The sequence below is a fragment of the Notolabrus celidotus genome, chromosome 2, assembly GCF_009762535.1.
Source record: "Notolabrus celidotus isolate fNotCel1 chromosome 2, fNotCel1.pri, whole genome shotgun sequence".
In the NCBI taxonomy this organism is placed as follows: Eukaryota; Metazoa; Chordata; class Actinopteri; order Labriformes; family Labridae; genus Notolabrus; species Notolabrus celidotus.
Window position 1 is genome coordinate 36,795,544 of NC_048273.1, and position 12,048 is coordinate 36,807,591.

At 39.2% G+C, this 12,048-nt stretch overlaps 1 protein-coding gene across 2 annotated transcripts in view; it reads left to right on the forward strand.

Annotated features, from left to right (window-relative positions):
* lpp (LIM domain containing preferred translocation partner in lipoma) overlaps positions 1-12,048 on the forward strand; it is a 297,770-nt gene that overhangs the window by 158,954 nt on the left and 126,768 nt on the right. For both annotated transcript variants that reach the window (XM_034706133.1, XM_034706143.1), the window contains exon 7: positions 7,509-8,087. In XM_034706133.1, coding sequence (XP_034562024.1) covers positions 7,509-8,087 — 579 coding nt within the window. The remainder of the gene's footprint in view (positions 1-7,508; positions 8,088-12,048) is intronic.

The window sequence follows — 12,048 nt, forward strand, 5'->3', positions numbered from 1 at the left end:
TCTCCCTCTGTTATTCTAATGCATATTGCTAAATGAATAAGATAGTATATATTTTTCCAACACTGAGATTTAATCTGTGCAGTTATTGCAGTCATAATGGTTGCATATTAGGACAATGTGATGCAGGGCACCCATTACACATTTGTTCGAATCTGTATGGCGTGGGTGAACACATACTGAAATCTTCACTCGGTGGAGACGAGAGTTGTCGTGCAGCTATCACTTGAAGGAGCCAAAAAAGAATCAGATATGCAAATATAAGATATGCAAACTGAAAAGCTCCCAATATGTGCAAAACACACATTTTATCTGCAAACGGAGAGATAGTTCAAAACAGCTAGAGGTCTCGCCATGTTCCACAGAGACATTGTTTAATCATAATGTTCCTTATCTCAGACTATTTTAGGAAGGGAATTGATACCCTCAAATGCAGGATTGTAATAAAGCAGAAAGATTGTTAAACGGGACTTCTGTGGCTGATTGTGGAGAAAAAAAGACGAGTGAAAGTGGAGGGAATACGAGTGAATGCTGAAGTGTTGACTGGGAATTCCTTCATGGTCATTGTGTAAGTGCTGAAACAGACAGATGCAAATGGACAGTGGAGCCAGCAGTTGTGAGGTTTGTGTGAATAAGGAGCAGGAAAAGTTAAGTGAAAAATATCCAAGGTCTTAGATGAGTCTGAAAAGATGCAGAACTTCTCTCTCTTAAGGGGTTTTCCCCAAGCTTGCTTTAAAAAATCCCCCCACCCTCGTGGTTTGAAATGCAAAGTTAACAGTTTTACTCAGGCCCCCAAGGCTTGTATAGTCTCTCCTAATCTTTTTTAATGTGTCAAAAGGCTTTCTTGAGAGTCTCTGTGAAATTTCACACTTAAGTTGTTTGCAAAGTCAGTCTGAATTAGAGTGCAGAGTGAGGGTTAACTTTTCTGAGGGCGTTAGGGAAAACTTTTTGAAAACTGTGTGTGTGTGTGTGTGTGTGTGTGTGTGTTTTGTTTGTGTGTTGAGGGGGTGTTGGAGACAGCAGCACAGTGCGCATTCAAACTGATGCTTTATGTAAGGGCTGACTTCTAGATTTCACACAGGGCCCGACAATAACAGGTCAGATTACACAAAACTGCTCTCTGTTTCTTTGTTTACATTCCTTAATACTAGTTTTTACAGTATTTGGTCGTCTGAGCCCGTCTCAGGAACAATTTGGGACTTAAATAAAAAGACTCACTCTGTTGTTATATGAATTTATATGAAGACTTGTGCTATCATTTACAAATCCAAATAAATGTATTGATTTTGTACAATAAGAAGATATTTTGAATATTTGATAACAACTATCTTATTTGTCCAAAGAAAAAAAAAATGTATCTAAAGTTTGTTTGAAGCAAATCATGCAAACCCTCTATACACACAGTACTAACATAACACTTACAGTAGCACACACAATAATAACAGACATGCTTTCAGTATGAGTTGTATTTATGACTTAAATAATGTATGTGTTGCCATGAAAAGTTTGCTTATAATAGATATGATTTAGTTTATGGTAGACGTAATGGTTGTGTTTATTTTTGAGCAGATTGCAGATACTGATAAGGTTGCAGACATTTTTTTCACATTGTTCAATTGAAAAAGTAAGTTCATGATGCTTAGTTGAGCTGAGAATATGTGTGAAAAGGTTGGCTTGTCTTCCTTCCACAACAGAAGAATGGAGCATTGTCTTTCTCTATAAGGCCATACTGCATTATCTGCTGTCTTATCTATGCTCCTTATTGACTCCTTAAGTTGTCAGTGGCTGTAATCTTTGGCCCCATGGATTAATTATTTTTGTCATTCCTCGGACTCGCTCTGTTTTTGGTAAAAGTACTTAAATGTTTTTGCTCCCTCATCCTGGTCTGAGCTTCAAGCTAACCTAAAACTAGAGATTGTTTAATTCTATTGGAGGATTTTAAAACTGTATTAATTGACATAATAGTTTCTTGTTACTGTATGTTGTTTTGTCTTGTCTTGTTCTCTTTGTGACATTTTTTTTATACTGCTGTCTTGGCCAGGACTCCCTTGTAATAGAGATTTTGAATCTCAATGGGAATATTCCTGGTAAAATAAAGGTAAAAAAAAAAGAGAGGCACTGATAAAGATAGCAATGACGAATATATTATACACTACCAGTCAAAAGTTTGGAAACACCTTCTCATTCAAGGGTTTGTATTTATTGTAATTATTATAAACACTGTAGATTAATACTGAAGACATCAAAACTATTAAAGAACATATATGGAATTATTGAATGAAGAAAAAAGTGTTAAACAAAGCAGAATCTGTTTTATATTTTAGATTCTGTAAAGTAGCCCCCTTTTTCCTTCATGACAGCTTTGCACACTCTTGGTATTCTCTCAGTCTGCTTCATGAAGTGGTCTCCTGGAATGGTTTCTAATTAACATGAGTCTTGTCAAGAGTTCATTTGTAGAATGACTTGCCTTCTTAATGTGTTTGAGACCATCAGTTGTGTTGTTCAGAGGTAGGGTTAGTACACAATTGACTACTGTTGTAATCCAGATTATGGTAAAACCAGATTATTTCATAGTTTTGATGTCTTCAGTATTAATCTACAATGTTGAAAATAATTAAAATAAATAAAAACCATTGAATGAGAAGGTGTGTCCAAACTTTTGACTTGTAGTGTATAAAGAATATGTATATTCTCTGTTTTTATGAATCATGTTGACTATGACTAAGCCCTCTCTTAAACTCTTGTATTTTCATGTTGTTTTGTTTGTAATTCACGTCTTTGTGTGATTTCCCTTTGAAAATGATGACAATTCCACAAATGGAGTACAAATTAAGTTTATTCTGTTCTATTGTTATATGTCAAATCTGACATGTGAACACTGTTTAGCAAATTGCAGTCATGTTACCCTCATCTGAAACAGTAAAAACATCCACACTGGGGGTGACATTTTGAAGTTTGCTGTGACTGAGCTCCTTCTTCTCTGTATGGTCGATCACATACTGTTTCCACCTGTGACAGAATGTAAAGGCTTTTCAAAACCTTGAAATAAACTATTACTGGTTATCTTTATTTGATATAATTCTATGATCAGAATAATTAAAAATTAGAAAATATTAACAATATCAGACCTATATGTATCGTGTGCATCAGTATGTAATAACAACAATTTTTTTTCTACTTTAAAAAATGGATTATGTGAAAAATGTTGTGATGAAAATGTGTGATTGTGGAAGTATACATCACAATACAAAGACATTTTTTTATATAATGCTGATTTTCAAACTTTGTGTGCAACCTTAAACATCAGTACATAAAGTGCATACGTCTTATTACAGTTTCAAACAATGCATGAGTAAAAATGTACACTATAATGTATAATTGTCTCTAACCAGTGAAAGTTGACTCAAGGTTTACTCATTCTTGCGTCTTTCTCTGACACTTTTCTTGTCCGTCGATATCTTTTTTATGCTCTCCCTTTTTCTCTGTGCTCTGCCGTGATGTCCGTGCTGTGAGTCCTGTGCTGAGTTCAGTGTGTGAAGATAATTGCCCTGGGGCCTTTTGCCAGAAATCCATACTATATACCATCATGGTTTTGTGTCCCAGGCTTGATACTTACTCAAACCAGGTTACATAGTGAACATATTTACCTGATTTGGTAAAAAAGAATACTCTCAAACGTGGCCAGATGCACCGTGATGCATAGAAGGCTGTAACCTAATGCTTCCTGATATGATCTCAGGCCACACTTCTTAACACAGAGAGGTCAAAGTCAAACAGCAACTTGAACATCAGACTAGTTAAAGTGTAAATCCTCTCCTCTGCTCAGACATTTTGGTTCAGATTGTACGCATTTGATTAGTTTCATCTTCCCCAAAAAGGGCTGGATCCATTCTCTTTATGTAATTTGTGGAAAATGTACCATGACAGTGTAATTATTTTGAGGGGCCCAATTTGCATATCCACTGCTCTGCTAGCTAAATGCTACTGTAGGTTCTGAGGCCTTAAAGATAAATTAATAATCTGGAGTATTTAAAACCCATGAAACATTTAAATTCAGTAATTTCACTTCCTAAAGGGCATGGTGGAGACTTCTCCATACATATGCAGACAGACACACTTTTAGAATAAACATCGGCACTAATCACTGAGACAGAAATCAGACTGAGAGCAGGAAATATTTAGTGGAGCTTTTAATGGTTCCTCAGGGGCTCCCCTCTGACTCCGATTAGATGGGATTTAGACAAAATTGATGCATGCACCTTTTTTTTTTACCTAAACTTGGGATTCCTTTTTATCTAAGCACATCATTAGGATCACGTATTGAATTTCACTATGTACTTTCAACTGCTAGGATTTCGACACGAGAGTTGTTTAATTCAATTTAAGCAAAGAATTACAAAAGAGAGCAGTGATGCAGAAAAACAGCTATTTGGGGCATCTCTGTGCAGCAGCTTTGATCAACTCTTAAAGGAAATCGATTGGAATTGTTGCTCTGCCCCAATTTAGAAGACATCTCATCAAACCGAGTTACAAAGGGTCTAAAGTCTACAAGTGTTCATTTTTGTTCTCTTAGTGCTGCAAATTTAGTAATTGACTCTGATTCTTGGCCTCAGGCAGTAACCTAATAAGGCCATCCAAGGTTAATGATAGACCCTTTTTAGACTGGCTGAACGTCTGACACCGATATGTAGTGGTGGTGAAAAACAATTATTACTTACATGAGAGACACTCGGGGCAGAAGCCTCTGACATCAGTGTGAAATAATGTTACTCTGTGTGTTATTCCCAGCTTTATTTGCTGTAGTTCGGCCTCTGCATCAAAGCAAACAGTTGTTTAGTCGCTGAAATTCCCAGCAGTGTTCTTGTGTTGCTGCTATGCAGTCGTCTCTTCCCAGGAACACCATCACCACAAATCTCAGTGATTTAACATCTTTCCCGTCCAAACAGCCGCAGTCAGCACAAGTGTCATGTGCCATTGCCAATCTGCTGTCATGGCGTCCTCTGCCAAACAATTTACTGCTTCCCCGCCTGCTTTATTAGCCATAGATTATGGGCAGTCGTGGACAGCGTAGGGCCTCTGCTGTCGAGGTAGCCTGATAATTGACTCTGGGGAGGCAGGCTGGATAATCATTTGAGCGTAAAGCACATTGTCAGTAAATAGCTGTTGAATACAACTAATACATTTCTACCATTCAGCAGGATTACATTTATCAAAGTTTTCAGATTGTCTGGTTAACGTTACTCTCTAATTGCAAAGCTTTTTAGCCGTGCTGAAAGTATTTCTGTCTGCTGCGTCAGTCCAAACACATCTCAACAATTATCCAAGAGATTTCTCATGACAATGTTTGCTCACATTTATGGCCCTCAAAGGATGAATCCTATGAGTCTGGTGATGGAACATGCAATAATCATACTTTCTGAACATCAGTCTGTTAGGAATGTCTCGTGTTTAATTCTGATTCTCGTATTTGTAATTGATTTATTTCTAAATTAAGGATCTTCTTGGACTTCACTGTTCAAAAAATATCTTCAGAATCAGAATCAGCTTTATTGGCCAGGTATGCTTGAACACACAAGCAATTTGACTTTGGAAAACTGTGCTCTCTTTGTACAAGGCATAAGAATAAGACCTACAAATAAAAAATAAAAAAATAATAACAATAACATCAGATATAAATACAAAAGAACAACAAATGGGCATGACTAATATGTACAGGCTAAAATAATATAACTCAACAACAAAGTGTGTGAGAATTTGTGAGAATAAAATCGTAAGTTTTGATTAAAGCTAGGGTTGGTAGTCTCGGAAAACTAGCATGAATTTGAATGTAGCATTTCCTCATCACTCCGTCTAACCCCTCCCCTCCTCCCTCAGAGCTCCTCCAAAACGACGCCCCCCCCCGCTCACATGCACGAGCGCCACTGACTTGCGACCATACGATGGTGACTGATTCAAAACCGGTCCTCACCAAAACATTCTCATAGTGAAAGTTAAAAACACAAACAAACATGGCTGCTGTTAGCACTTACAACTGTCATGCTAGCATTATCCAGTTGTACTGGTGACACGATATCAGGAGAAAAGTTATAACACATATATAATACTGTAACAACTCTACTGTTTGTTAAACGTGCTCAGTGTAGATGTTCTTAATTCCTACAGTGTTGACATTCAGTGAAGGCATCAGGAGAGGTGTAGAGTGTGTGAGCTGGAGAGAGGAGAGACCAGAGGAGAAGTTCTTCATTCATTCAAACATTGATTGTTGTTTTGTTGGTTGGCGTGGTAACGGCCGACAGTGACCGGTTATTAAAGATCAACGTGTTCACGAATCGGCTCGTCATCCCTACAGCGTCTGGACGGACGCTACAATACATCTACATTTTCTGTAGGACTTATTGAATGTCATTAATTCTTCTGCTTGTCAGAGCCCTGTGGTGAGAGCTTTTTAGACTCTGATCCGGACTACAGTCCTGAGTAAAGCACCTCATCAGGTCAGAGGGGACAGGCCCGAGGACGAGCGAGAGGGGCAGTCAGTAGAGTCAGGGGAAGCAGAGGCAGGAGACGGGGAGTGCACGCCGGGGAAATGTACGCGCAGAAGGCGGGCAGAACAGCAGGACGGGATTTGAATGGTTTAAAATTTTGGCACCCAAAAAAGGCTGATTGGTTTTTGTTTTCCCAGGTTTACTCCGGCTGTAGATAGCAGCTTTCTTTACCTCTTTTTTAAGAACTCATCATGTATTGATTACCATCAGGACATAAAGATCATTTTAACCAGTATAACAAAAAGTGTATCTAAAGCTGATTACCAACCCCAGCTTTAAGCTGTGACATGCTCCGATCACGTCAGTCATTTGGTGTAAGGTCGTCATTAGACTCTAAATAATGAAGTCTTGAGTACAAGTCGAGTCAAGCTCTAAAAATCAGGCCTTGAGTCGGGGGTCAGTCAAATGTTACAAGAAATAAAACAAAATCTAAAAGAAGACTCTGATCGAGCTGACCATGGCCAGTCTTTTCTTGTCTTGATGTTTTGATACAATCTGTGATGTCTTGGTTTGTGCAAAAAGTGCAGATGAATGACTCAAAGGTTGTCATAAGCTGTTAATGAAAGCAGCTGACTGTGTAGATGTTAAACACTGAGGGGACTCTGGGAAGGCTCAAGCAACAGCACCCATGAGGGAATCTGTTTTTTTTGTCCATTGTTCAGTTTTTTCGTGTACATTTGCACCACATTCGAATTGTAAATACCTCAAAAGGAATCTAATTGTCTTGTAAACAGTGAACATGCAAGATAACCAGTCTTTGTTGTTGAGTTATTGACTGAGTAAGAGACTAAAATGTCTCAAGATGTGCAACGGTGTCAGACCCAAGTCCTGTTTTTGTTTTTAAGTGTTACCTTGCCGTAGATATCCATTTCCAGCCTGTAAAGTTCAACAAGTCTTAAATTGAGCAGGAGCGTAATCAATATATTTCATTGTTTCTTTTGTCTGACCCATCTTTCTGCTGTTTTTCAGAACTCTGGATCCTCAGCGGCCTCCACCCCCAGCGCTCCAGTGACTGGCTACAAGCGTATGGTCATTCCAACCCAACCACCTCTGACTGCCACCAAGAAGTCCACGCCCAAGCCTCAGGCTCCTGGGGGAGTCATCCCCCCTTCTTCTGCCAGCCCTGTGGCCAAGCCTCAGAGCCACACAGCTCCTCAGCCTGTCCCAGCCTCCTACGCCACAGCCTCAACCCCGAGCCAGCCCACCTTCAACGTCCAGGTGAGGTCAGCCCAACCTGGCCCCCAGCATCAAGCCCCAGCTGGGCAACAATTCAGCCAGCAGCCCATTCGCAGCCCAGCACAGGTGCAGTACATGCCCGCCCAGCCCAAAGGTCCTGACTTTGCCTATGGACCACCACAGCCTGGTTTCTCCCCGATGGGTGTTTACCAAGAACAGCACCAACCAGGAGTAGCCCAAGTCGGTGGTTTAAGGAGGCCTGAGCCAGTTCCCGTCCAAGCATACCAGCCTGCAGGCCCCAAGAAGACCTACATCACAGATGTTCCACCAAGCTTGGCTCCATACACCGCTGGACCAGCCATTCCACCAAAGGTAAGAATGCTTTCATTGTGTATTCATCAACACACTCCACATGTGGGTGAGATTTTTAGTTATAACAAATACGAAAGAATAAATTCAGAATTCAAAGCAATACTCCACCCATTTGTCCATCCATCTACCATTTTCACACTTCTTCCACTCTTCCAACTCTTAATTGGTGACACTGGGCTGAGCAGACCAGCCTATCCATTTCCCCAAACACCTCCCCCAGCTCCCTCTGGAGAATCCCCAGGCGGTCCCGGGCCAGCTGAGATATTTAATCCCTCCAGCGGGTTCTAGGTTTGCCCTGGGGCTTCTTTCCAGTTTGATATCCCTGGAATACGTCCACAGGGAGGAGACTAGGAGGCTTTCCCACTGGGTGCCTGAACTACCTCTACATGCTCATATAAAAAAAAATTAAAAAATGAGTACTTTTTCAGAGCCTTCTGGGATGTTAAGACTCCTGTGTCTCAAAGTCTGAGCCCAGACACCGTGGGACGAAATCTCATTCCACCCACTGGTATAAAAAAATGTCTTTTTAGTCAGTTCTGAAATACTGTAGCAAAAATGCATGGTTATAAGTGGTCACATCAAAAGTGAAATGAAAAGCTTCAGTACACAGCTGTGCGTTGTTTGACTAAAATGCCATCAGCAATCAGTCCGTTTAAACCCTGCTTCACTTTACTCTGAAACTGGTGTGGTTGGCAGGCAACTGTGTTAATATTGGGTGCGTCATTGTGTGTGTGTGTGTGTGTGTGTGTGTGTGTGTGTGTGTGTGTGTGTGTGTGTTTGTGTGTGTGTGTGTGTGTGTGTCTAATGCATTGGGGAGCTGCTTGCCATCTCTCATTGAACATCTCAGAATAAACAGTCATTTTAACCTTTATGAATTTTTGAAAGTGCTTCCCTGTTGGAGTTTCACACCGTCTAATTCAATTTGTCTCAAATACAGAGCCTATATTTACATGTATATACAGTATGCATTCACTGCATAATTTATACGAAAGGCGAACACTTTCTGGTATTTTTTTAATATGATTTTTGACTGTTCTTTGACTGTTCCTCAAACCATTACTGGCCAGTCATAGCTTTAGATTTTCCCACAGTCAGACCAAAAACACGGGGGCAGAAGTGAAAGAAGCGGTTCGGAGGCCCTTTTGGATGAAACCAGTAGTGTTACATTCTGAACTGTGACTTAAAACAGATACACTTTGTAAACTCTGATCTATATATTAGTTAGCTTACAAAAGGTGAGCAGACGTACCAGTTTAACGTTACCTGTCACAGCCCCAGTTTCATGATGTGAGCTCCAGTGTCACAATAAATGCCTTATTAATCTAAATATGCACACGGTTCAACACTTAACTCCTCACAAAGCAGTGAAGCATTCACACACTGACATAAACAATAAATCCTGTTCATAGACGTTTAGCTCTTTTAGCTAGCAGAGTCCTGGTTGTAGAGTTTCTCCGTCTGAAACTTCAACAGAAAACGAACATCTGTTTGATAATGCTGATCCAGTATCAGACATGAGGACTAAACATGATGTCAAATGAAAATGATCTGAAGTAAAAACTCCTCCTGCTTGATAACTTACTTCTCCCTGACAAACTTTACCTGCAGAGCTCTGAACAGAGACACTTCAGGGTGAGGGACGGATATCAACTCAGTCAGAAATCCAACCTGAACACATGGACTAAAATTCAGTGTGAAGAAATAACCAATCTGGTTGCTGATAATCAGATTTTACTCTGTAGGTCATGAAGAGGCATACCTAGAAGAGTGACCAGTTAAAAACTCCAACTCCAAATGGAAGTTGAAATCTTAAACATGTCCGGCTATTTCAGTTGACAGCCAACAGCAGTTCCTGAGTGTCACTACCAGGTTCAAGGACCACATCAATGACTCCTTTAGTTTATGGGGTTACAGGTTAAGTTCATGACCAACTGTACAGTGTGATCCCACTATGTGAAAGCCTGTCTTAGATGTTTGGGTCACCAAACCTATTAGTTAGTTCCCTAACCAAGACTTGTACTCTTTTATTTCAAATGTTTTTATTGGATTTTTTCAATCAATTACAAGTTATACATTATGCAAAACATTTGCAACCCACCCACCCCACCCCCCTGGGAGACTGGCCAACAAACCAAGAGTAAAAAAGGATAAATAACCAATTACATGAGTCGATAACAGCAAAATAATAACAAATATAATAATAGAGATAATGAAAATAATGATATGTATACACCTACATGCACACTCATATATAAAATGAATCACAAAAGGAAATTAAGCAAAATACAAGACAAAACGTACTAAAATACAAAAACAAAATAAAATAAATACAATTTACTAAAAAGTCAGGATTCTACAGCAATTCTGCGTGATTATGGTCAGCTGCTACAGGGTTTAAATTACAGTTCATGTAGTGTAAACGTTATTATAATAGTCCAGGAATGGTTTCCATATTTTATGGAATTTATTAACCGAACCCTGAGAGGTGTATCTGAGCTTTTCCGACTTGTACTCTTTTAGAGTTTAAGTTGAGGAACATTTTCTTTGCCAATACAAACAAGGTCTTTATTTGGAGCCAACCAGTCCTAGAGTATGCTAGAGAGCTCCCTCTAAAATCACATTCAATTCATACTTCCCATTTTTATAACAACAAACAAAAGAGTTTAAACTAGAAATAAAGGATATTTATGTTTTTTTTATTTACATATATTTTATAATAAAGATAAGTGCAAGATTTACTGGGTGTTTAGGTCTAACTTAACAGATATTTTACTTTACGTAAGCTGGCTGGAATCAGCGTTCTCGGCTATGGAACATTAGCTTAAATATCAAACTAGATATATCTGATCAAATCTGCTTCAGGCAAGAAATGAGAAACCCGGTCTGTCTGCTTTTGTCTGGTATCAAGAACCCTCAGGATAAACAATATATATATGATACAGTAAACCTGTTACTGGTAAGATTGTAAAGTTGAGACATATATGCTCTGCAAGAATTAAAAATATTTTCAGCACAACCCATTTTTAAGAAATGTAATAGTTGTGACCTTCTTTGCACATAAAAGAAGGAATAAAAATCATCTATTGATACTAATGTTAAAAAGCTGGCTGTTTAATCTTGGAAAGAGCAGCATGAGACTGCACCAGTCTGGCCTCATGCCTTCAGAAACATCGTAGGATGTTGGATCCAGCATTAGACCTTTTTATAGAAGTGAACATGAACACGAGTGGAAAGAAAAAGAAAACACAGTCGTCCCTTAGAAGAGAGTAATCAATGCCACAGAGACAGCTATTCTAATCTTAATATATCCAGCAGTCGACAATCTCTGGAAAGTGAAAGGCCCTTGAGTTTTCCTTAATTCAAGGATTTTATGCTGGTTCAAAATACAAACTGGGCCTCCCAGCCTCTGGGAATAGCTCATCAAGGACTGTACTTTACTAAATACAAATTAGGTTCAGCGTTGCGGAAAGTATCTTAAAAATAAGTCTAATTATATTTGTTCTGAACAAAAGTCTACATATTGCTTGAAAAGCCGTCTTTGGTCCCAGTTTGGTGCATTATTAAAAAACAAAAGGTGGCGTTTAATAGATTTGTGAGCTTCTCTTTGATTTCAGATAAAAGCAAATCACTAATTTTACAGAGATAGCATGTGTGCTGTATATATTTGTCTTCTTTCCCAAGGATATACTGTAGCAGGATAATGGGCTCTGTGCCTGCACCCCCCTCCCCCCTGTGCTTTATTTGTCTGCTTTGAATCATATCATGAAACTTCATACTCCATATGCACACATTCAGCCGGATGACATGCTGGAGACTACTCTGTGGTGTCACATCATGTTTGACCCGGGCCTCCCTGAAAGCTTTTGTAAATGAACCTTAGCTTTAATCTATTTTTTGTTTGTTTGTGTCCAGTATAGCAGATATTTAAAGCCAAAATAAACCAGAGACTCTATAAAAGCGA